This window comes from Pipistrellus kuhlii, unplaced genomic scaffold (assembly GCF_014108245.1).
Source record: "Pipistrellus kuhlii isolate mPipKuh1 unplaced genomic scaffold, mPipKuh1.p scaffold_m20_p_9, whole genome shotgun sequence".
NCBI classification, from domain to species: domain Eukaryota; kingdom Metazoa; phylum Chordata; class Mammalia; order Chiroptera; family Vespertilionidae; genus Pipistrellus; species Pipistrellus kuhlii.
Window position 1 is genome coordinate 36,446,332 of NW_023425595.1, and position 26,868 is coordinate 36,473,199.

The window sequence follows — 26,868 nt, forward strand, 5'->3', positions numbered from 1 at the left end:
ACCAGAAGATTAAAAGTATGGGTGAAACTAGAAGTTACAGCACATGAAATGATCTTAACTTTCCAAAATTAGTCTCTTGATTTATTTATTTTTATTTGTTTTTGTTAATCCTCACCTGAGGATATTCTTCCATTGGTTTTTAAAGAGAGTAGAAGGGAGGGGGAGAGACAGTGATAGACAAATATTGATGTGAGAGAAACACATTGATTGGTTGCCTTCTGCATGTGCACCAACCAGGGTTGGGGAGGTACATGCCCTTGACTGGAATCGAATCTGGGACCCTTCAGTCCCCAGGCCAACACTCTATCCACTGAGTCAAACTGACTAGGACAAGTTCCTTTAATTAAACCTTAGTGACACTCAAAACTGCAGAACTAAACTACAGAAGCATTAACAGTGATGAAATTAAAATGTAGAATCTAAAGAATGCTAGTAGAAACAAAATAGATTCTAATTACTTGTCTTAGGATAAAACCGGTTTTAATAACTGGGCTTCCTGCCAAAACTGGTTTGGCTCAGTGGATAGAGCGTCGGCCTGTGGATTGAAAGGTCCAAGTTTTGATTCCGATCAAGGGCATGTACGTTGGTTGCAGGTACATCCCCAGTAGGGGATCAATGCCGATCAATGATTCTCTCTCATCATGTTTCTAACTCTCTATCCCTCTCTCTTCCTCTCTGTAAAAAATCAATAAAATTAAAAAAATTATAATAACTGGACTTCCTTATTATCTAATACTTTTCTATTATAATTCATTTATCAAGTTCATAAAGAACAAGAAAAAGCAGAGGTAGTTTTAACTAACTTCTACATATACAGAAAACCTTACAGCTAATTGTATAGAATAACCCAATTCTTATATCTACTAATAAAACATTGTCTTTCAAAAGTAATTTTCTTGCCCTGGCCAGTTAACTCGATTTGATTAGATCACCATCCCAATATGCCAAGGTTATGAACTCAATCCCCCCAGTTAAGGTACATATAAGAATCAAACAATGAGCGTAGCTGGTATGGCTCAGTGGCTGAGCATCAACCTGTGAACCAGAGCATCAACCTGTGAACCAGAGCATCAACCTGTGAACCAATGGTCATGATTCAATTCCTAGACATGGCACATGTCCAGGTTGCATGCTTGATACCCAGTAGGGGGGTGTGCACGAGGTAGCTAATCAATGATATTCTTTCATCACTGATGTTGATCTCTCCCTCTCCCTTCTTCTCTGAAATCAATAAAAAATATACATATATAAAAGAATCGACCAATGAATGTATAAATAAGTGGAACAACAAATGATCTTTCTTTGAAAAACAAAAACACAGAACAGATTTCTTAACAGAAACTATGTAAATTGGAAAACTATGGAACATCTATTAATCTAGAATTCAATTGCCAGTGATAATATTTTTTTTAATTAAGGTGTAACACTTTTTAAAAAAACATTTTATTGAATTCAGAGAGAGGAAGGGACAGGAAGAGAGATAGAAACATTAATGATGAGAGAAAATCACTGATCAGCTGCCTCCTACACACCACTACTAGGAATCAAGCCCATTCCTGGTTCATAGGTCAGCACTCAACCACTGTACCACACCAGTCAGGCTGCAACACTCTTTATTCATACAAAGGCTTAGAGGTTAGACATTATCTGGGCTTAAATCTTGCTTCTGTCTCTTACTAGTGTGGTGACTAATAACCATGCAGCCCCTTCTCGCACCGCCTCTACAGAATGGGGGATGCCCCCCACCCACTGTCATTCTGGAAGGTCATTCCACAGTCCAGTCTAATTAGTACATTAGCTCTTTATTATATAGGATACTTACCATACATTTCATCTTCCAATCCATGAACAAAAGCTCCACAAGCTCCTGACTGGATCAAGTTCACAGCCCCTGTATCTACTTCTTCCTTGGGAGCATCATCTCCCCACTTCCTGCCGCTGGAAAACTCCCCTGAACTATAAAGTTCCTTGGCACGCTCGTGTGCAGTGCGTTTCCTCTGTAGAGGACAACAACAATTACCACTTGCAGGAGGTTCAAGAAGGAACAATAAGATGCACCCTGAAAACACTGTAGGCAGGAAATAAGACTGCTATCTCAGTTAACTTGCAAAAATAAATAAATAAATAAATAAATAAATAAATAAATAAATAAATAAATAAAAATACTCAATAGACCAGAGCAGAGAAATGCAAATTCAACTTAAAGACCAAAGGCTCACAGGTCTACCACTGATGATAGTAACTTTATTAAAGATAGTAACTTTATTGAAGACAATGAAAAAGTGTGTTGACCAGACAGGTGTTCATGTTTTCAATGACAACATAGGAAAGAGAGAACCAGAGAGGTAAACAATGGCAGTGTTCCTCCAAGTACCATGCCGGGTAGATAATACACTGGCCCTAGGAAGAAAACGTTTTCAGTCCCAGTAGAAGTCTCCATTTGACAACACTGTGTGTTCTATTAGAGCAATACTGTGCTCCCAAGCAACCTTCTAGTAAATTCATTTTCTGCACAGAATGCTTAATGGGGAACACACTGGTTACAAAAGTAAATATTCAGTCCACTTGAGAGTTATGACTCTTACCATAAATACTTTATAATTTGCCTCTTTTGAACATTATTGGTGTGACTCCACATCCTCATGGCATTGATGAAATAAAGCACTTGAGCCTACAAGGATATGGGTCAGACCCAGTAGGAAAGTTTGTACTTTGTGATGTGTCTTAGAAACCTTTGGATCACCCATCCCTCACCATTCATCATGAGCATATCCTCCTTTATACTTCTACCCAAGAATACAAAAGAACACCTAATCACTTACCTCAAATGAAGGCAATGCCATACAGGAAAGCCATATGGCAATATTTTTATATCAACTCTTCGACCATTCCTTAGAATGTATCTTATGTTACCAAATAACTCAAAAGAAGAAAAGAGCTAATATGCGGAAGATAATATTCTTTATGTGGTTTATTACGATGGAAAAACTAGAAGGATCTAAATGTATAATGATGAAGTATAGGGCTCTTACCCATGATGATACATTTACTTATCAGAATATTATGCAATCAATAAAAATGCTAAGTATAAAGTTAGCAATGTGAAAAAAAGCATATGGTACTGTGACAAATGTAAAAAATAGACTTACAAAACTATCTGCATACAATGTTTAAAACATGCATAAGAAAAAAGAGCTGGGGAAACTACACCAAAGGGTCACAGGTTCGATTCCTGGTCAAGGGCATGTTATAGGGTTGTAGGTTCAGTCCCATCCCTGGTTGGGGCACATGCTGAGGACAACCAATTGATGTGTCTCTCTCACATCGGATGTCCTCCCTCCTCCTCACTTCAACTCTCTTTAAAAATCAATGGAAAAAATATCCTCGGGTGAGAGTTAACAAAAATAAATAAATAAATAAATAAATAAATAAAGATATTGACAATAAATAAACATATCATATTCTCAGACTCATATTGGGTTCTGGCAAATATGTCAGAGAACTGTTGCAGTAAAAGCCTAAAGGCATTCTATAAGAGGCATTTTGTTACAGTTCAGAGAAAGAATTTATTCCCTCTTCCATGGGAATTGCTATTGAAAAGCAGCCCTCAGATGTTAAAATCTCAAAATAGAAGACCAGACCTGTACAACTTCTAAGAAAAGGAAAATTAATGCTGGTTCTCCTGTGTAGGACACAACTTGTGCAAAGTATTTCATCACAATAATTTTAAAATTTAATGAAGTTACTTTTAATTTGGTTCAAATTACCAAGATCTTAAATTAAATGTAATCTAATCATCCTACATTAATTTAACAAATACAAAATTAAATGAATATCAACTTGGCATATAGTGTTACATTGATGTTAGTTCCAGAAACCCAGTTTAAACAACTGAGAATTCAAGTTACCCTTAGATCTGACATCAGCTTCTTGTCAAGCGTCTGCTCCAAGAAATGAGAACTGACTTGCTCCATAGAGCCCTGTAAAAAGAATCCAAAACAAACTGAACATTTCTCAAGATCTGAACATTATCTCAATAATCAAAGTTTCAGTCAATGTGTAAAGATAACATTATTCTTGACATTAAAGATGCCTATGGATTCTGAATCAGCTGGAAAATAATAAAAATATTAGCAACGGCTACTGCCTAAATAGAGTTCATTGTGTCTTGCACTAAGTGCTTTATACATACATTAACTCATTTAGTCCCCCTCCAAAATAAATACTATTATCAGTCCCAATTTTATTTGTTTTAAAATTTTTAAAATTGATTTTTAGAGAGAAAGGAAGGGAGAGGGAGAGAAACATTCATGCAGAATGAAACAATAATCGGCTGCCTCCTGCATATCCCACAATGGGGATCGAGCCAGCAACCCAGCATGTGCCTGACTGAGAATCAAACCAGTAAGCCTTGGATGCACAAGACAACACCCAACCAACTGAGCCACACCAGCTAGAACCAAAACAAAGTTTTAAAATGTGAATTCAAAAATAAAATCAATAACAACTGGTTTAACTCAGTGGTTGGCAAACTCATTAGTCAACAGAGCCAAATATCAATAGTACAATGATTAAAATTTATTTTTTGAGAGCCAATTTTTTAAACTTAAACTTCTTCTAACACCACTTCTTCAAAATAGAGTCACCCAGGTCGTGGTGTTGTGGAAGAGCCACACTCGAGGGACCAAAGAGCTGCATATGGCTCGCAAGCCACAGTTTGCTGACCACGGGTTTAACTCTGTATTTTATTATGAACAAGCAATCTATATATAAAAAAGCCAAGCAACCAGAACATGAAATAACTGGAACAACCAAAGCGACCAGTTGCTATGACACACACTGTGGTGGCCAACTGGCCCGATCAGGGCCCCAATCAGCCTCTCCCCCTGCTAGCCTGTCCTGATAGGCACCCCCACCCCAATCAGGGGCAAGGCCGGTCAACCAACCTCCCACTTCCCCTTCCCCGGCCCCAATAGGCCCCCACTGTGGCAGGCCAACCAGAGCCCACCAGTGCGTGAATTTGTGCACCGGGCTTCTTGTATAATTTATAAGCAAAAAATACTGAAATCATCAAAATTCTTTATTATTCGATAAAAATGCTTCACACATTTTTAGCAATTACTCCATAAATACTGGTCATAGAAATAGGGCTATCCTTGGATCTGTGTCCAGTACAATCATGTCCAAAGTAATTAGCCAACAATTTTATCAAGACTGGCAGTGTTGGAGGCCCTCAAAAAGAAAGTGTCCAAAAAGAATCTAAGATTTTCTTGCTGTAATATTCACAAAAATTTATAGATACATGTGTGTGTGTGCGCGCGCGCATACACTATAACAACCCCCACTATCTCACATAGAATACGTTACAAATTATAGTTTCTCATTTGAGCATCATGACAACTCAGTGAGGTAAATATGAGAGATATTATAACCCTCTTAATAGATGAGGAAACCAAAATTAAAGTCAAGTGACATCTCAAAGAGAACACAGAAATAAAATAAGGCTATTATTAGGTCAACACTCCTTTTATAAAACAATTCCATCTCTGAAAGGTTAACTTTTTATATATTTATTTATATATATATATACACACACACACACTCTGAATCCCCAAAGGCAAAACAGTAGAGTACCAGGTTAAAAGTCAGGAGATTAATATCTGAATCCCATTCCACAACTTTCTATTTGGATTAGTTGAATTTAAATAGAATTGTCTTTAAAATTCTTTCTAGCTCTAAAAAACTATACTTCTCCATTGGAAAGTGAGCTATTTCTTTATATATTAAGAAACACTAGCATTTCTAATAGTGGGCTATCCAGCTCTAAAAAACTATACTTCTCCATTGGAAAGTGAGCTATTTCTTTATATATTAAGAAACACTAGCATTTCTAATAGTGGGCTATCCCTACCTGTAGTTTCTCAAAATGTTTATATAACAGGCAACTTGTTCACTAAGAAAGTATAATGTACAGGGCCAACGTGGCTCAGTGGTTAAGCGTCAACTTATGAACCAGAAGGATATGGTTTGATTCCTGGTCAGGACACATGCCAGAGTTGTGGGCTCAATCCCCAATGTGGGGCCAATCAATGATTCTCTCACATCAATGATATTTCTATCTTTCTCCCCCTCTTCCTTCTCTTTAAAATAAATAAAAACATAGTTAATAAAGAAATAAGTGTAACTTACCAATAGCTTTGCAGCTTGAACTCGAACCACCCAGGATCCATCACTGACCATGTGACAAATTTTCCCAAAAGCATCATCAACTAAGCGAATTTCTTCATTAGAAGATGGGATTGGGACAATGCTTAATTAAAAGAAAAAACACAAAACGTAAGTCTAAAGCTACAGGTTCAATAAACTGGGAATGATAAACAGCACAAGTAGAGATGATAATTGAATAATTAAAATCCTAGAACGATGAAATACATTTCATAGTAAACAAATGACTCTGAGAGTATAAACCAACCCTTTTAGTTGTGCTGCAAATTTTCAATGTCTTGAATAAAAATGTTTAACTTATCAGAGGTACAAAGATTTATGAAGATACCAAAAACTTGCTACCAGCCGAAACCTGTTTGACTCAGTGGATAGAACGTTGGCTTGGGGACTGAAGGGTCCCGGGTTCGATTCCGGGGACCAAGGGCATGTACCTTGGTTGCGGGCATATCCCTGTAGGGGGTGTCCAAGAGGCAGCTGATCTACGACTCTCTCTCATCGATGTTTCTAACTCTCTATCTCTCTCCCTTCCTCTCTGTATAAAAATCAATAAAATAAAAAAATAAAAAAAACTTGCTACCAGATTACTTTAAATCTGTTTATTCCATATTTTCATTGCTGTCAATATAGTTAATCTCATAATAAATAAGTATAAAACATACTTGTATATCTGGTCCTAAATAGAGAGGCAAATTCCAATCAGTCTTTTTTTTTTTTAAATATATTTGTCTCTCCACCTCCCAGAATCACTGTGAGAATGATTTGATTACTGCAAAATTGTTTTTAACCAGGAAAACACCACATAAGGGATCATTATCCTCAAACTGCCTATTATCTTTATTTAGTATTTGTATTTACTAAAATGGGCCCCAAACAATTTTAAAGATTTTTAAAAGGTGGGGTAGAGATAAGGAGGAAGCTGCAAAATACTCAAGATAGTCCCATCCCTTCATTTAACTTTCATTTATAAAAGAGGAGGTTGGGATGCAGAGAGTTGAAGTGTCTTCCAAAGATACAAAGAAAAGATGGCAGATCTAAAGAATCAGGACCAGATATCCTAATTTCCAGGGTCTGTACTTTCTTCCTATTTCACACTACCTTCAAAAAATCTAACCAACTTTTTTTTGCTGGAGGGGGGAGGAGAGAAAAATGGCTTAGCAATGAACGAAAGCCGGCTTACACCCACACTGACCTTTCAGGGTAGAGCTGACTGACAACCCAGATAAGCTGGACTGCAGCACTGCGCACTTGTTCATAGTCATCAGAGAGCAATTTACATGCCTGCAAACAAGGAGTCCAAAAGTCTATTAGTTTTGTGTGTCCCCCAGGTGATGTTTAAACTATTTTCCCAATGAAGACAGGGCGGCTGGCTAAGGATGCTAATCATAAAACATGTGGGTGGTTTTAACTACTTGAGCCTTTGCCCAACAAAGAATTCTTGGCTTCTGTTGCTCTGTGTTCTGATTGAGCCCTCCCATCTCTGGAAGCAGAACCATAGCCTGAGAGCACAAACGCCATCTAAAACAGCACAATTCCAGCAAAGCCTTCTGGGAGCCCACATTGCTGCTCTCAAAGGCTCAAACATCAGAGATGGTTTTTGCCTATCTGTGAAATAAAAGCACAAATTTCTGATGGACAATTTTTCTGAAATAACTGCACAATTTTAATGTTAAGTTGCCAAAAGAGGCTAGATTTTTCTGTTTTACTTTGGCCTGAAATGGCATATCTCTACTCCTCCCACAGTCATAGCAACACCCTTGACTTCAACAACATCCAGAACTACTCCATGTCTGAGATTTTAAAATCCTAAATTCCATGCTCTGACCAGAACTTGCTACTCCACCAGCGTTTCCATTTCCATGACTAATCTTAACCCATTACACCTACTCCTTAATACCACTTAACCTACTAAGAGGGTTAACTTGAAACGCAGGCAGATAGAGCAGGGGTCCAGGGAAAAACAAAGACAGGAGGAACGTAGGCAGGCAGACACAGCAGTTTGAGCAGCCTAATCACAGAAACAAACCAAGCAGAAATAATAAAATGTTTCTGGACTCAAAGTGGGAGGCAGGGGAAAACAAAGGAGGGCCTGCAGCAACAAGGTGTAGGAACGCATAGAAACAGAGTAAGTTCAGCATAAGAACAGAGAAAGAACACAGAAACAGGGAAAGTTCAGATTCATTGCTGGGCGAGAATAATTAAGGGAATCAATCAGGTGACAACATGGATAGATATAGAAGCAAGCTTGCAGCAAATACACACTCCTGGATACAAGGCTTTACCAGGCAGCCCATTATGGTGCCACTCCCCATGAGGGGACTCTGAATCTGCTTGCAATAAATTTTCCACACTTTTGCTTAAATCTTCTGGTCCATATAGCTCATTCTTCAGCATCGTGAGACACAACCCTGGGAAAAACCCTTGGCTCACTGTTCTGGTTATCACTACCTACCGGTAACCATTTAACCAGGAGTTCTCAATCTCGTACTACTGACAGTTTAGACTGAATAATTCTTTGTGAGGGGCTGTCCTGTGCATTGTAAGATGTTTAGGAGTATCCCTGGCTTCTACTCACTGGATGGTTGTAGCACCACCCCTTTCTCCTCTCCCCAGGAGTTACAACAGTCAAAAATAACTCCTGCCCTAGCTGGTTTGGCTCTGTGGATAGAGCGACAACCTTCAGACTAAAGGGTCGCAGGTTCAATTCTAGCCAAGGGCACATGCCCAAAGAGCCGCATGTGGCTCTCGAGTCATTGTTTGCCAATTACTGCCCTAACCTTGCCCAAAATAATCCACTTTTAAAATTTCCTTGCCCCATCTTCTTTCTGCCTACAAAAACCTCCCACTTTGTACAACTCAAAACATCTTTCTATTTACTATATGGGATGTTGCCCAATTCATGAATTACTAATATTCAATGACTTCAATAAGATCTTTAAATATACCTGGCTGAATTTGTTTTTTAACACTACTTAACTGATTCAGTCTTATGCCACTAAACATATCAATCATCTGGCTAATCTTTCTTCCTCTGAGTCCTGACTTGCCAAGTTTCCTTTAATTATTTGGCTTCCCAATAGTTTTCTAATAGGGAGAGAAGGGGCCAGTTGCATCAAAACAGCCATTTTGAACTCATTCTACTTCATTTTTTTAAAGAATAAACTTGGTATGCATCAGTCATAGAGGCTTGCCTAATGATCATCTTCCTCTGAAAGATAAACCCACTTTGATAGACTAACAAAATCTGGTCTCTGAGCATGGATTTAGATTGCCTGTCTCTAGATTCCTACAATTATACTATAAATTCATTGTGCCTCTCTTGACCAGTACTACAATAATCATTTGATAACTTTTCATATGATCCTGGGTCTTGGTCATCCACCAGTTTGTCAAGTGTGGTGCCCAGAACTGACTCCAGGTTTAGCCCAAGCAACTAGAGATCAGCAAGAATAGCACTTTCCTTATTCTGAACACTACACTTCTCTTTGTATACTCTGATATTTATAATGCGCTACCTAAATCCTCCTAAAAGTCCTTTTCATATAGAGTAGAGCTATTCAATTACATAAACCCATTTTCTTCTTAGAATGTATGTTTTGAATACAACCTCACATTCATCCCAATTAATATTACCTCTATTAGCTAGCTGAAGCTCTGTTTTCAAATCCTGACAACCAATATGCCACCCTCCCAGTTTCATACTTCCCATTCCTTGCAGAAAATAATTTAAAGTACCTGATTATAAATTGTTTGGTGTAATTTCAGTCCTCTTTCATGAAGTTGCAACTGTAAAATAAAGGTAATGTTTAAGTATTTTTGGGGGAATGTTCCCCCACAATATCAAATACTGTCCTGCATTATATCAGATTAACATGTTTCCATTAGCCAAAATCAGTGCTACCTATATAAATAAGAAGCCTGGTCAAAAGACTTCTTAGTAGACATATTAAAACACATAATAAATCTAACCCATGGACTCTTCCAAAAGGATATTAGAAAAATATGAAACAATTATAAGAAGGCTGAGGAAGACATGATTAGCACCATTTCCTCCTAAAAAGCACCCCCTCACCCTGGTAAATTTCTCCTATATTTCTGAAACATGGAAGATACAACCTGAACCTACTGGACAACAATACACAGAGGGGGTGGTGCTGCCATGTTTCAGAAATACCAGTGAAAGCTACCAGAGAAGCCCAAAGCAAAGCACACCTGTTATGCAGAAATGTGTGCCTTTTGAGCCCTGTGATGCCACCAGCACCTTCCTGAAAAGTATCCTGGGGGAATTCTGAATGCATCCAAGGCAGCACTGGCCATGTACAAATGAAAATAGACAAACAAACAAATATAGCTGTCCCAATTTAGTTCCTGTGATCATGTTTACCATGGCTTTTATAGCTGCTGTTCTGACACGCGGGTCTTGGTCACTGAAGTAATCCCCTATAATCTTCTGGACATCTCTGACAGCTACGCCTTCTGCATCCTTTGTGACACTTTTCTCCAAAGAGCCAAGATTGCCAAGTAATTGCAGGCACTTATTTCTTACACCATGGGAAGTATCTGTCAGGTGCTATAAAAACAAAAGAGAGAGGAAAAAAAAGGAGATGATTAAGTTATCTTTAAAACAAAACAAACAAAAACCAGAAACAAAAGCATTCTATCAGTTTTAGGAATGACTTGAAACACTATGTTCTCACCATAGCCTGTATAGAATCATGTTGCTTGAGTATGATCTTCCAAAAAGATCATAAGTCCTTAGAAAATAAAAAATAAGGCTCCCTTTTGTTCATCACAGCAGTTCACTCATTCTGCCTTGCAAAGGTAGGAGTGGGTGCTTTAAAAATGTCCTCTAGTCTGACCAGTGTGGCTCAGTGGTTGAGCATTGACCTATGAAGCAGTAGGTCACAGCTCGATTCCTGGTGGGAGTACATGACTGGATTACAGGCTCAGTCCCTATTACGGGACAGGGATATGATACTCTCTCATGATTGATGTTTCTCTCTTTCCCTCTCCCTTCCTGTCTCTGAAATCAATAAAAACATATTTTAAAAAATTACCAGTAAGAGGTACATATAGAAGTATGTATAATTGAAATAACATGATTTACTTTTTTGTTGTTCTTAATACTCACACCAGTATATTTTTCCATTGATTTTTTTTTTTTTTTTTTTTTTTTTAGATAGAGTGGAAGGGAGGGAGAGAGACAGAGAGAGAGAGAAAAACACTGATGTGAGAGAGACACATTAATTAGCTGCCTCCAGCACATGCCCCAACCAGTGCAGGGGACTGAGCCAGCAATCAAGGTACATGTTCTTTGTTGGAATCAAACCTGAGACCTTTCAGTCCGCAAGCTGATTGCCTATCCATTGAGCCAAACTGTCTAGGGCTTTTTATTTATTTACTGCACATTGAAAGGAAATTAATTAGAAGAAGTATTTTAATATCACTATCACCTTTTCTCTACAATAGAAGTGTCAACCAAATTCACAATTGACAATGACAGACTGAAACACATGCATGTGATTGGCGCCAGCAAGAGCTTTACTAGTGTATGTATTGCGCATGTGCAAATCAACATTTTTAAAGTAGAGGCCCGATGCATGAAGTGGGTTCCCTCTGCCTGGCCTGCACCCTCTCGCAATCCGGGAGCCCTCGGGGGATGTTGGGGAGCCAGTTTCCACCTGATCCCCATAGGCCAGGCTGAAGGACCCACTTGTGCATGTTCCTTGTACCAGGCCTCTAGTATGCATGTAAGACTTTTGGTTAATCTCTTCCCGCTCTCCCCACTCCTTCCTGCCCTCTGAGGTTCATCAGTCTGTTCTATTTTTCCATACCTGTATATTGAGCATCTGCCTCCTGGTGGTCAGTGTGCATCATAGCTACCGGCTATTGAAGACTGCCATTGCACGTCATATGTACCCGCCGGCTGGTCAATTGGTCAGGCCTGGTGCATGAAATTTGTGCACGGGGGGCGGGGTGGTGTGTGGTCCCTCAGCCCAACCTGCACCCTCTCCAATCCGGGACCCCTCAAGGGACATCCCTCTCACAATCCAGGACTGCTGGCTCCCAATTGCTCTCCTGCCTGCCTTCATGATTGCCCCTAACCACTTCTGCCTGCCAGCCTGAGCACCCCCTAACCACTCCCCTGACAGCCTGCTTGATGCCTAACTGCTCCTCTGCCAATCTGATCTTCTGCCTTCCCTTGCAGGCCTGATCCTTCCCAACTGCCCTCCCCTGCTGGCCATCTTGTAGTGGCCATCTTGTGTCCACATGGACATCTTGTGTGTTTGAGTGATGGTCAATTTGTATATTACTTTTATTAGATAGGATTTTTTTAAATGTATTTTTATTGATTTTTTACAGAGAGGAAGGGAGAGAGAGAGAGAGCTAGAAACGTCGATGAGAGAGAAACATCGACCATCTGCCTCTTGCACACCCCCTACCAGGGATATGCCCGTAACCAACGTACATGCCCTTGACCGGAATCGAACCTGGGACCTTTCAGTCCGCAGACGGATGCTCTACTGCTGAGCCAAACTGGTTTTGGCTTATTAGATAGCATTTTAAAAATGGTTACAATATAAACTTCCAATAGTACAAGAAAATTAGGTAAAGTGTAGCTTAATTATTTAACAAAATATCATGTATCCATTAAAAACATTTACAACATAAGGAAAATATTTCTGCTTTAATGTTAGTGAAAGAGCAAAAGCAATATATGATTACAGCTATGTGTTTAAAAAAATAGCAAACAGCCCAGTTTGGCTCAGTGGATAGAGCTTCGGCCTGCAGGCTGAAAGGTCCCAGGATTGAATCCTGTCAAGGACACATGACCAGGTTTGGGCTTGATCCTCAGGAGGGGGCATGCAGGAGGCAGCTGATCTTTGAGCTGATCAATGAGACCAATGATGTTTCTCTATTATCAATGTTTTTATCTCTTTATCCCTTTCCCTTCATCTCTCTCTAAAAATCAATAAAAATATTAAAAAATAAAATACACACGTGTAATTAAATTATTAAAAAATAAAGTTAATGCCAAAACTGGTTTGGCTCAGTGGATAGAGCATCAGCCTACAGACTGAAAGGTCCCAGGTTTGATTCCAATCTAAGGGCATGTACTTTGGTTGCAGGCACATCCCCAGTAGGAGGTGTGCAGGAGGCAGCTGATAGATGTTTCTCTCTCATCTTTGTTTCTGACTCTCTATCCCTCTCCCTTCCTCTCTGTAAAAAATCAATAAAATATATATTTAAATAAATAAATAAATAAATAAATAATAAAGTTTAAAAGTAGCAAACAATCTGTATGCAGAAGAATTATCAGAAAGCAATACATCAAAAGACTAATAATGGTCACCTTTGGGTAGTGAATTATGAGTATTGTTTCTTCTTTATGCTTTTCATTATCTTTCCAAAGTTTCTATGAATATAAATTTTTATAATAAAAAATTTATTAAAATAAAATTTAAGAAATTTCTATTTCAAGTGTAACAATCCACTTAGCACAACACTTGCCTCACAAGCATGACCTCATGAATACAAATAAATATATACATATGTGGAGATACATTTATTCTCAAACATACAATCCCTAGTTTATTCCATGTAGCCTCTTAATATTATACTACTTGTCGAAGTGTTTTGTGTTTGTCGCTGTTTACTAAGAAAACTGAAGCACTCTTTCCTGGGACTCAGAAACAGAGTTCTAATTTTATGACTATAATACTCTTCTACAATTCTAACATATTTGTCTTCTAACCTCAAAATCAATTTATCACAGAGATTAAAATTAAAACCAATTCTACAAGTTTAGGAGCTGCTGTTATGTACAAAAGGCAGCTAATTAAAAGCTCTAAATTAAATCAAAAGGCACAAAATAATGTATTTATTTTATAAACAGAAAAAATAAACTTAGAAAAGAAAAACCTTTCCCCAACAGTTGTTTGGGTCTAGTTGTTCTGTTCATTGAGGCAACAAGGCACAATAAAAAGAACATGGGCTTTGGAGCCAGCAAAACCAGAGTCCATACCCTGGTTCTGCAACTTCCTAACCATGAAAACTTGGACAAGTTAAACTCCCTGCACCTCTATTTCCACCTTTATAAAAGTACTTTGCCTAAAGGACTGAGAAGAAATACTGAAAAACTGGATATAAGGTACCATAATAAGGAGAGCACTTTTATTTGGCACAGTGTACATGATAGCTACTACAATTATTTTCTTTTCTTTTGGGAAAAAGAAGTTTATTTTCTAACAAGTTATTCAACTTTATTCCTAATAAAATATCATGGAAAAAAAACCAACATGAAATAGTTCTTAAAACCACTGGGAGTCCTTGACAATTTTCAGTTAACAAATTTACATTTGTAGACCTAAGCAGGTCTTATAGCTCATACCAACAGGTAATGCAAAACTGTTCAAGAAAGAAGCAACCCTGTATCTAATCATTACACTCTTACCTTGCAGGCTACATCAACTATTCGCATCTGGATAGCTTGATTCTCTGAGAGTTTAGTGCCAATTGCAAGCAAAGTGTCCAACAGTTGAGCTAGGACTTGATGAGACTCTAGAAATAAAGATAAAGAGTTGTGTTGGAGAATTTCAAAAAGAAACTAAGTTTACTTGTGTAAAGACTGTAGATTTTTTTTGTCAGCTAAATTCTACTATTAGATCTTTGATTCCCCTCAACTTAAAGCTAAGTTCCTGAGGGTATCATATCTAAATATTTGAATCCTCCACAGTTTGGTCAAAGTGCTCTCCAAATGTTTAGTACTTGACTATTTCAAGGGCTTTTCACTACCATCAAGGTACAGTCCAAATTCTTTAGCAGGGCAAACATACATATATACACTGCAATGTCTAGCCCTTCCTGCCTTTTTCCAATTACTTAGCTTTCATGTCCCCCTATCTTTGCTCAGGACTTCTCTACCTAGAATGACTTCGTCCACACTCAACTCCATTCTCAGCCCACTCTGAGGGAGTACCTATTAATCTTGAAGAGTCACCTCCTCAATGAAGCTCTTCCTCTTCCCCAAGAATGGACCATTTCCTCCTCCATGCTTCCACTGCACCCTCTACATCAGCTGTATCTCTTTACTATACTTACTTATTTTTACATCCGATTAAAACAGGAAAGTAAAAGAACCTTGAGAGCAAAGATAGTATTTTATTCACTTCCGTATTCTCAGGATCTAGAATAACTCATTAAATGTTCAATCAATGTTTAATAAATGGGCAAAAAGCCAAATCCAAATAAATTAATACCAATCATCTTAGCCAGATTCTCTTCTTTGTTCCAAAATATGGTTGTTCTAATGCTTGTAGTATACAAGTGGATTTTAGGTGGCTTTCAAATAATCATGTAGATATGTTAATGTGCATAATAAAAACTGCAGTTACTATCTACTGATGTCATGTGTCACTATTTTCCTTTTAACATTTCTAATATAATGAGCCCCTTTAATTTTATTGAACTAAAAAAAATTGTCCACTTAAGAGAAATACTAAGTAAACCATAGTATAGATGTGAAGCAAATATACAAAAACTAGAGGCTCAGCCGAAACCGGTTTGGTTCAGTGGAAAGAGCGTCAGCCTGTGGACTGGAAGGTCCCAGGTTCGATTCCGGTCAAGGGCATGTACTTTGGTTGCAGGCATATCCCCAGTAGGGTGTGTGTGAGAGGCAGCTGGTCGATGATTCTCTCTCATCGATGTTTCTAACTCTCTATCCCTCTCTCTTCCTCTCTGTAAAAAATCAATAAAATATATTTTTTTAAAAACACACACACACACAAAAAAAACTAGTGTAAGATATTCATGCATCGGGAGGGGGGGAGTGTCTCCTCAGCCCGGCCTGCACCCTCTCCAATCTGGGACCCCTGCCTGCCTGCCCGATCGCCCCTAACTGCTCCCCTGCTGGCCTGACCACCCCTAACTGTCTCTGCCTTATCCAGCATCCGGGACCTAGGATTCTCTCCTCTGGCTAGTTGCAGGTACCCAGGTCCCAGGCTTCCCTCCCTCTGGCCGGCCACAGGCACCCAGGACTCAGGCCGGCTTCACCTGGGCCGGCCACAGCCGCAGGTGCTTAGGATCTCAGGGTGGGCAGCTTGTCCCTCTCCCTGGCCACAGCCACTGGCACCTGGGACCATGGGGCATGGGGCTTGTGCACCTCCCAGGCTACAGGCACAGCTGCTGCCGCTGGTGCCCAGGACCACAGAGTGGGCAGGGCAGCTTATCCCTCTCCCAGGCTGCAGCCTGGCTGGTCCCCATTTCTTTCTCCCCAGTATTGAGTGTCTGAGCCATTACAGCATTACGGCATCAGGAAGTGACAACCATTTGCATGTTAGCTCTTTATTACATAGGATGGTGTACATGATATATAAATGACTAAAGCTCCGAAAATACTGGTTAAATCACCTCTTAGTAAGACTTCTGATCTTTCTCTCACATCAATGTTTCTCTCTCTCTTTCTTTCTCTCTCTCTCTCTCTCTAAATCAATAAAAACATGTCCTCAGGTTCAATTCCTGGTCAAGGACACATACATCTATTGCAGGTTCCCCAGCCCCAGTTGTGTGCATAGCAATCGATGTGTCTCTCCCTCTCCCACTCCTTCCTCCCTCTTACTTTCTCTGGAAATCAATGGGAAAATACCCTCAGATAAGAACTAAAAAAGAAAGTCTTTGGTAGAAATTCAACACAATTATAATTTTGGTATAAAGGTGTTTCTAACAAAAATTTTTTAAAGTTTTCAAATTTAGCCAATAAGCCATGTATGTTAACATTAAACAGCTGTACAATAAATAAGTTTAGATTGTCTCTGAATTCATTGGCCCTTAATTCTCTCATATGTTGTCCCATATTTAAATAGTCACATTTGTTTATAAATGTACTAGAGGTTCAGAGCATGAAAATTCATGCACTGTAGGGGGATCCCTCAACCTGGCCTGCCCCCTCTCACAGTCCAGGAGCCCACACGGGCGGGAGTTGACTCGGCAATCAGTGGCAGGCAATGCCCAATCACACCTCTGCTGCTGCCATTGATTGCAGTGCAAGCCTTTGCCAGCCCTGGTTACCTGCACCTCGGGCCAGCCCTGGGCAGCTGGGCAGCTGAGGGGACTGAGGACTCCGGAGGCAGGTGCACAGAGCAGCCAGGCCCACCTAGGGCCAGGCCTGGCCTTGCCGCGTGCCTGCTACTCCCGCGGAGCTGAGGGGACTGGGCACCGCCATCTTTGAGGGTGTGGCAGTCAATCAGCATATTCCCTCCTTATGGCTGTGGGTGCCAGCATCTTTGAGAGCAGGGTAGTCAATTAGCATATTCCCTTTTCATTGGCTTGGGCGCCACCATCTTTTGCAATGGTGTGAGGGTCAATTAGCATATTCCCTTTTTATTACATCGACCAGCTGCCTCCTGCACCTCCCTGGTGCCCGCAACCAATGTACATGCCCTTGACCGGAATCGAACCTGGGACGTTCCAGTCCACAGACCAACGCTCTATCCACTGAGCCAAACTGGTTTCGGCAAGATTTCTCTTTTAATATGCCATGATATATGTGTGTGTGTGTGTGTGTGTGTGTGTGTATTCCCCTCACCCAAGGATATGTTCATTAATTTGAGAGAGAAGGAGAGAGAGAAAGAGAGAAATATTAATCTGTTGCTCCCATACACACTGGACCGGGGATTGAACCTGAAACCTAGGTATATGCCCTGATGGGGAATCGAACCTGCAACATTTTTGGTGTGCAGGACAACACTCCAACTAAGCCAGAGCTGCCATAAGATATATTTTAAAAATGTTTTTTAAACTGATTTTTAGAGAGAGGAGGGGAGAGAAAGAGAGAGAGAAAGAAAAAGAGAGAGAGAAACATCTAACAGTTGCCTCCCACACATGCCCCAACCAGAGATTGAACCCAAAACCTGGATATGTGCCCTGACTAGGAATTGAACCCTCCACCTTTTGGTGTATGGACAATGCTCCAACCAACTGAGCAACAACAGTTAGGGCCAAGGAACTTTCTTTTTATTTAATTTTAAACTAGAGGCTCAGTGCATGAAATTCATACATGAGGTACGGGGATAAAGGGGGCTCCCTCAGCCCAGCCTGCACCCTCTTGCAATCAGGGACCACTGGCTCCTAATTGCTCGCCTGCCTGCCTGATCACCCCTAACCACTCACCTGCCTCCCTGATTGCCCCTAACCACTTGCCAACCTGCCTGATCACCCCTAACTGCTCACCTGCCTGCCTCATTGCCCCTAACTGCTTGTGTGCCCTGCCTACCTGTTCAGCCCTAATCACTTGCCTACCTGCCTGATCGCCCCCAACTGCCTCTGCCTGTCTGCCTGATCACCCCTAACTGCTCACCTGCCGCCTGATTGCCCCTAACCACTCTGCATGCCTGCCTGATCACCACTAACCACACTGTCTGTCTGCCTGCCTGATCGCCCCTAATCACTCTGCCTGCTTGCCAGATTGCCCCAAACCACCTCTGCCTTGGCCCCCACCACCACAGCTTGATGTGGAATGATGTCCGGAAGGTCGTACAACTGTCCAGTCTAATTAGCATATTAAACTTTTATTATTATAGATAGTGGGGTAATTGAGACACTAACTCTATAAAGTAATCTTGTACATTAGAAAAAACACAGGGAAAAAAAAAACAGTAAAAAGGTGAAGTATTTTCCCATTTCACCTGAACACAAAAATAATGTTATTGGACATCAACAAGCAACAAACAGAAAAGTAATAATAACATGTGAGACCTAGGAGATGTCACTTTTATAGGGACAGAACTCAGAGACTACATATGACCAGGACAGCACCTCTCATGGTTGCTGAGTTAATGTGCACAGTCACCTAAACATTATCTCTGTCCCATACGACTTAACCTTTAATAAGTTAGTTAACTTCTCTGAAATTGTTTTCCCACCTTTAAAATAAGGACAACGACATCTATCTTCTATCATATGTAAAATACTTTAAGCATTTAGGCCCTAGGTACATGTCAATAAATGATAGCTATTAAGAGAAAAACTACATTTTCACTCTAATGTAAATATATGTAAGTAAATTTTATTGAATCATCCTCAAATTCCTTTTTAATACCAACACAACAATATTCTGTTTTAAATTCTATACAAAAAGATCTAAAGATTTCTGCTCTAAGTGTACAGCTTTTAAATTGCAACTTACTTTCATTCTGCAGGATGTTAATGGCATCATCCATAATACAGTCTGGAGAAAATCCTGCCGTCTTTGACAATAATCCCAATAATGAAGCAATTTTCAGTCTCACAGATGGATCATTTTCCTGGAACAAAAAAAGCTATTGTTATCTTGATACTCTCCTCTCAGCTAACCAAAAACAGAATATGAGAAACTAACATTTCAGAAGAGATTCAATGATCTAAGTATTCAAAGGCTTTAACTTTATAAATTTCAGAGGAGCTTTCTTAATCAGTATCTTACACCCAATACAAAAAAATGAATTAGATATTTTTTTATGCCTTCCTCATGTCATTAACTTCTAACCAAAAATGTGCTTTTGGGATTAAAAGTACCTTTTCTTTCCTGTGCAGTTACACATGAGTTGTACCTATCTGTACTACCAACACTGCCAGCACTGGCCACCCAATGATGCTGCCAGCACCTTGCTCTTGGAGTCCCTGGAAATTGGGCGCTGCAGCCACCAATGCTATTACCAGAAAAAAAAATTTTAATTTAAAAAAATATATATTTTATTGCTTTTATACAGAGAGGAAGAGAGAGGGATAGAGAGTTAGAAACATCAATAAGAGAGAAACATTGATCAGCTGCCTCCTGCACACCTCCTACTGGGGATGTGCCTGTAACCAAGGTACATGCCCTTGACTGGATCAAACCTGGGACCTTTCAGTCTGCAGCTGATGCTCTATCCACTGAGCCAAACCAGTTAGGGCCAAAAAAAATTTTTGTCTACTTGGTTTTTTTTGGATCACCAGATCCTCATTAGAAGATTGGGGCAGGTAAATCTAATTAACTGGGTCTAGGCCTTGCGCCTGGACTGTAGGTACAAGCAAAACTGAGAAATGAGTGGTCTGGTCCTTTTAGTTTTAATATTGGGAGATGGTCTCTAATTTGCACAAAGATTCTATGGTGAGAAATTTCCCTCAAAGACAAAAAGAACCACGTCCATTTGTTCATTCCCTGTTCTCAAGTACAAAGCACCCTACGTTCCTAAGGTAACTGAGCATAACAAGGAGGCATCAGTGGGGGAAGGAGCAATAGTTATAAAGTCAGAAGACCTAGAATCCTGGCACACCACTTACTATATCCTATATAATAAATAGGTATATGCAAATTGACCATCAATCCAACACAAGATGGCCGCCCCCATGTAGTTAAAGATGGCCACCCCCATCTGGACACAAGATGGCCACAAGATAACCAGCAGTGGAGGGTAGTTGTGGGCAATCAGGCCTGCAGGGGAGAGAACAGTGGGGGGGGCCAGGCCTGCAGGGGAGGGCAGTTAAGGGTGACTGGGCGAGCAGGGGAGGGCAATTAGGGGTTACCAGGCCAGGAGGGGAGGGCAGTTAGGGACAATCAGGCCACAGGGAAGCAGTTAGGTGTCGATCAGGCTGGCAGGGGAGTGGTTAGGGGGTGATCAGGCTGGCAGGCAGAAGTGGTTAGGAGCAATCAGACAGCCAGGAAAGCAGTTGGGAGCCAACAATCCTGGATTGTGAGAGGGATGTCCAACTGCCCATTTAGGCCTGATCCCACCAGTGGGTCCCAGATGGAGAGGGTGCAGGCTGGGCTGAGGGACACATAACCCCCACTCCATGCATGAATTTCATACACTAGACCTCTAATATATATATTTTCTTGATGCACGGATTTGTGCACCGGTGGGGTCCCTTGGCCTGGCATGCAGAGGTCGGAAACTGGCTCTCCAACATCCTCCATGGGGTCCTGGATTGGGAGAGGGTGAGGCCAGGAAGAGGGAGCCCACCAGAATAGGATCCGGGCCAGGGAGGGACCATAGGAGGGCTCCAGGGCATGTCTGGCTCATCTCAGGAGTTCTGAGCTGAGGGAAGAGCATGTGAAAAGGCACTGATTTCTGAAAACACACAAGGTCTTTGGATAACTGCAAGTATTTTGATTGAGCTAGAATAAAGAACCTTTTTATGCCAAACATGTAAGATTTAAATAAAGATAGTTAATGGAAAGAAAGACTGAAGAGAAAAAGATAAGAAGCTTTTGCAAGATAGGACTTCAAGACATTATACATATCCTGGAAGATGCAATATGAAACACAAATCATCTACAAAGTATTCTTAAAAGTTTCAAAAATATGCTTACCCTGAATCTAACAAATAGATCTAACTTTTAGTTCACAGTAAATACAGGGGATAGAAGAACAAGTTCACTCCCAAAGAAGGAAACAAATTCAGAATACAAGACATTTTACAAACAACAGGTCAATGTCACCAAAATAAAAAAATAAAAAAATCCTTCTAGATTTAAAAAAGAGCATATATGGACATTGTTTGCATTTTGAGTGAATCTATATATATAAAAGGCTAATATGCAAAGTGTCCCCTCAGGAGTTCAACCGGGAGACCAGGAGTTCGATCGCTTGCTATGAAGTGTGCTGATCACCAGGGGGTAGCATGGAGCGAAGGAAGGTTGCAGCTAGAGGCTGGCAGCCAGGGAAAAGAGTCCCCTGTGGACAGCCAGAAGGCCCCAATCTGCCCCGATCACCAGCCAGGCCTAGAGACCTTACCCGTCCATGAATTTCATGCACCGAGCCTCTAGTCAACTATAAAAAAATATTTTGGGAACTAAAGAAATATCAATACGGGCCAAATTATATTAAAAAATTATTTAATTTTACTTGATGTGATTAGGTAGTTATGGTTGTTTTTTATACTCCCTTTTTAAGAGATATTAACTTAGGGAAAAAATAATGATATTTTAAAATCTTCAGGAAAACAAATAGAGGGAACAAGTTTGGCGAAATATGTATGTTTAATCTCAGAGATGAATATTTGGCACAGCATGCGAGTAGGCTGGAGGAAAGCACTGGAGGCAGGCATATCAGTATTTACCCAATGACCACCCAGTGTGCTGAGTTCTATGGTAGAGGAAGGGGAAGTCTGGAGAAGCTAGCAGAAACCCCAATCTCAACCAGGAGTCTAAACATTGTAAACTTCTGAGGCAGGATTTATGTTTTTTTTTAGTTTTTTTTTAATCTCTATCCACAGTGTTTACTACATGGGAGACACTCAGTAAAAGATTGCTGAATGAATGCCTTCTTGTTTATTTTGCCACATTAACCCATTCTGCAGAGATGATACAACCCTTATACATACTCCCATCAGGTCCACAAGACCATTTTACCTTATAATAATGTTCCAAGAGAATCCTGACTACTCCTTCCACACTTTCTGCCTCAACAGGCTTCCTGGCAAACTGAAGTAGGTACTGCAAAGCATCCGCTGGAGAGGTAGCTTTACATAGATCTATGTGGAGTGCTGCAGATTTACTTGGTTTTGTTAGTCGGAGTTTCTTAGTAGTAACTTCCTCCTGTTGCTGCAAAGAGGTAAGAAAGTTAAGACATGAAAACCGAATTGAAAACACAAAATCTACAATTTTACTTCACCTCATTTGATGGAAATAATTTTCCCTTATCCTATATAATAAAAGGCTAATATGCAAATTGACCGAATGGAGGAATGACCCGTAGCTATGATGCACACTGATCACCAGGGGGAAGATGCTCAATGCAGGAACTGCCCCCGGTAGTCAGTGCACTCCCACAGGGGGAGCACTGCTCAGCCAGAAGCTGGGCTCATGGCTGGTGAGCACAGCATCGGTGGCAGGAGCCTCTCCCACCTCCACAGCAAGGCTAAGGACCCCTCAGGGGATGTCTGCCTGCTGGGGAGTTGGCCTAAGCCTGCAGGTGGGCATCCCCCCAAGTGGTCCTGGACTGCAAGAAGGCACAGGCCAAGCTGAGGAGATGGCCCCCTCCCTTCCAGTGCACTAATGCTGTGCACCAGGAGGCCTCTAGTACCAAATAATGTTCTCAGGTAATAGAACTAGCCTTAGGGCAAAGCAGTGTTATGAACTGGAAAAAGAGCACTGGATTGGGGACAGACTATGAGTCCTAATTTTGCTTTTCACTAGTTCCTATAACTCAGGACAGGTCATCTAATGTTTCCAAGTCTGTTTCTTTCTCCATAAAGTAGGTCCATTAACATTTTGTTCTGCCTACTATGGCATGATGAAAAGATCAGGGTTTTTGAAGTCAGAGGAATTTATATTCAATAACCACTTAACCATTTCCATCCTATACCACACAAATTCAGTCTTCAGAGTTATCTGGGCTGCATTTAAAAAGTTGGGAAATATTTTTTCCCCTAGAGAGTATATAAAGGGGAGGACAAACCAATATCTAATATAGATCAACCATCAATAACATTTTAGTGAGCCAGGCCCTATGGTCTCTTCAGGGGACTACAGAGATGAACTAAATATTTTCTCTGCTCTCAAAGAGCAAGACTGGTGGGAAGATATTGGTAATTATAGTAGCACTGAGTGATAGGTGCAAATGGATGAGCACAACAGAGCACCATAGAAGCAGAGGAGAAAGAGACTAAATTCTTGCTGAAGTTTCAAGTGGGTTTTAAAGCAAAAATATAAGTGCACTGGGTGGAGAAGAAAAGGGGAAGAATGATAACCATTCTATGTAAAAGAGATTATAGGTACAAAAATTTGGATACATACAAACACATGGCATACTGGAGGAGAGGTGAGGAGTCTTGATAAATGAGAACAGAATATTGGAAAGAAAGTGACACTGCACAATATGAATGTACTTGATACCACTAAAAATGGTAACTTTTATGTTAGGTATACTTTATCACAATTTTTTAAAAAATATATATTTTATTGATTTTGTACAAAGAGGAAGGGAGAGAGATACAGAGTCAGAAACATTGATGAGAGAGAGTCATCGATTAGCTGCCTCTTGCACATCCCCTACTGGGGATATGCCCGCAACCAAGGTACATGCCCTTGACCAGTACCAAACTCGGGACCCTTCAGTCCCCAAGCCGATGCTCTATCCATTGAGCCAAACCGGTCTCGGCAGCCACAATTTTTTTTAAAAGTGGGCAAAGGAACTGGCTGGTTTGGCTCTGTGGATAGAGTGTCGGCCTAGGGAGTGAAAGGTCCCAGGTTCGATTTTGGTCAAGGGCACATGCCCAGGTTGTGGGCTCCTTCCCCAGTGGGGAGTGTGCAGGAGGCAGCCCTTCAATAGTTCTCTTTCATCATTGTTGTTTCTATCTTTCTCTCCCTTCCTCTCTGAAATCAATAAAAATATATTTTAAAAAAAATTTTTTTTAAGTGGGCAAGGGAAACATAGCAAGAAAATTCTAGAAAGCAAGCCACAGAAGAGGAAGCTCTGTCAAGTTGAAAAGCTTTCCTTAATCTTGACTCAAATTAAAAGTTCAGGAAACGAATTTCACATAAGAAGGAGCAAAAAAATATATCAATGCTAAATTTCAAAGTTATTTTAAGAAAAAAAAAAGCCGGGACCGGTTTGGCTCAATGGATAGAGTGTCGGCTTGGGAACTGAAGGGCCCTGGGTTCGATTCCGGTCAAGGGCATGTACCTTGGTTGCGGGTATATCCCCAGTAGGGGATGTGCAAGAGGCAGCTGATCGATGACTCTTATCGATGTTTCTAACTATCTCTCTCCCTTCCTCTCTGTACAAAAATCAATAAAATATATTTTAAAAAAAAGAAAACATGAATAAGGAGCAAACTAATTTGCCTTCAGCCAATGGGAATATGCTACAAAGATGAGTCCACAAAACAAAACAGAAAGAAGGAACACTGCCAAGTTATGAAGGGCTAGGGAGCTGGCTAGGTAATTTTTATGGAAAGGAGGAGCCGAAAAAGAAGACTTGATTTGTCAGTGCAACTATCTCTCTATGGTGTAAATCCCATATATGCTGTTCTGTCTCCCACTGGCCTGTGAGTTCCTAAAGGACAGGGACCCTAATGCATATCGGACATTGTAGCTCAACAACTTTTACTGTACCTGATGCATAGTAACCACTCATTCACTCAACAGACTCTTGTTGAAGGAATGAATGAAGTGCTTAAGGATCAGTTTCCTGCTGGGTGGTTGGTCTTGCTACTCTTCAAGTAGAGGTACCTACCTGTGACCTGTGTGGCTCTACAGATGCCGTTTATCCACTGGCACCCATGGGGGGCTTGTCAGAAATACAGACTATTGCCTCACTTTCCCCACCGGACTTACTGAGTAGACACTACATTTTAATAAGACCCTTCGGTGATTAGTTTACACATAAAGTTTGTGAAGCATGACACATGGGATGACTTGGTGTCCACCTCTACTTTAGCATCATCTACGAGGAGACACATGGAGCACCCGGGACTTCTCTGACAGAGGCTGGGCCAGCAGTCCTTAAACAAGTCCAAAGGAGGAAGGTGCTGCCCTCCTTCCCAGGTGAGCTGTTCCATCAATGGGAAGCCACAGCCCTCTGAAGCCTGTGACCCTCGCCTCGCCGGCTTGGACTGGGCCTTGAGGATTTCTATAGACTTCTCTTCCAACCCCTACGAGCTTTGCATACGGCCAATTCATCCCAGGTCGTGTTCTTTTTTTGTTGTTGTTTTGTTTTTTTGTAACGGAGTTGGGGTGGGGAGACTCCACCACTAATTGGTTCTGTGCCCTTGTACCCCTTAAGAGGCTTCTAAGTCCACATCTGTGAAACGAGGATGCTAATGCAACCTGAACAAGAGGGAAAAACAAAAAACAAAAAAACACCACATTCTCATCCACTATAAAAGCGGTTTTTGTCTCTAGCTAATCTTTTTTTTTTTTTTTTTTTTTTTTTTTTTTTTTAAGTACCAGACTGCACCTATTAGTTCATCATCGTGACAACAGAAGCTGCACACGAACACGCCCACTAAAGTGTGGCCGCTAAGAGCCTATCAAAGTAGTCGGCGCCCAACTCAAGTTCGGGGCGCCAGGTTCTGGAAAAGCGCCTCGGGCATGGCTGACCTTACCCCTACCTGCGATCGGTCTGGGGACCTTTCTTTCTGGAGCTTACCTGAACCACCTTAGTGAACTCCTCGTACACCCGCTTCTTCAGGTGCGCCGCCATCGCGGCCCGCGGACCCTGTCAGCTTCCGTACTCGGCGAGGAGGGGGGAGTGACGGAAGGGGGGCGTGGTAAAGGAATCCGGAAAACCTGCCAGGGCCAGAAGATCCCGCCACCGTCCCACAAGGCAGTGGGATCACCGGAAAGAGAGGCTGCTTCCGGTGGCTCGATTGCCGCGGTGACGTCGGGATTGGGCCGCCTAGGCCAGGTGCGCCGGGGGAACGGAAACCAAAGCGTAGCAAGAGGGGGAGGAGCCTACGGGGACGGGCGAGCCAATGGGAGGAGCTTTGGGGGGCTAGATGGCGCCCGCGGAACTGAGCGGAGGGAGGAAGGAAGGAAAGGCGGGGCGAATTAGAGCTGGAAGCCAACCCCTGAGCTGCGTAATAATTTTGACTACGGAGATAACGGAAAGAGCCCCAGCTGACGTTCCCATAGTTATTTGCTGTTCACGGTGTTTGCTGCTTCTGTATTTATTCCTCGAGCTC

At 41.1% G+C, this 26,868-nt stretch overlaps 1 protein-coding gene across 2 annotated transcripts in view; it reads right to left on the minus strand.

Annotated features, from left to right (window-relative positions):
• Positions 1-26,506, minus strand: part of INTS4 (integrator complex subunit 4) — a 72,436-nt gene extending 45,930 nt beyond the window's left edge. For both annotated transcript variants that reach the window (XM_036428536.1, XM_036428534.2), the window contains exons 1-10: positions 26,334-26,506; positions 22,592-22,783; positions 19,406-19,523; positions 14,678-14,784; positions 10,607-10,792; positions 9,958-10,008; positions 7,415-7,503; positions 6,190-6,310; positions 3,909-3,980; positions 1,823-1,997 (exon numbers count right to left, since the gene is read on the minus strand). In XM_036428536.1, the coding sequence (XP_036284429.1) occupies positions 1,823-1,997; positions 3,909-3,980; positions 6,190-6,310; positions 7,415-7,503; positions 9,958-10,008; positions 10,607-10,792; positions 14,678-14,784; positions 19,406-19,523; positions 22,592-22,783; positions 26,334-26,387 (1,165 nt within the window). In that variant the 5' untranslated portion in view covers positions 26,388-26,506. The remainder of the gene's footprint in view (positions 1-1,822; positions 1,998-3,908; positions 3,981-6,189; positions 6,311-7,414; positions 7,504-9,957; positions 10,009-10,606; positions 10,793-14,677; positions 14,785-19,405; positions 19,524-22,591; positions 22,784-26,333) is intronic.
• Positions 26,507-26,868: the final 362 nt, after the last annotated feature.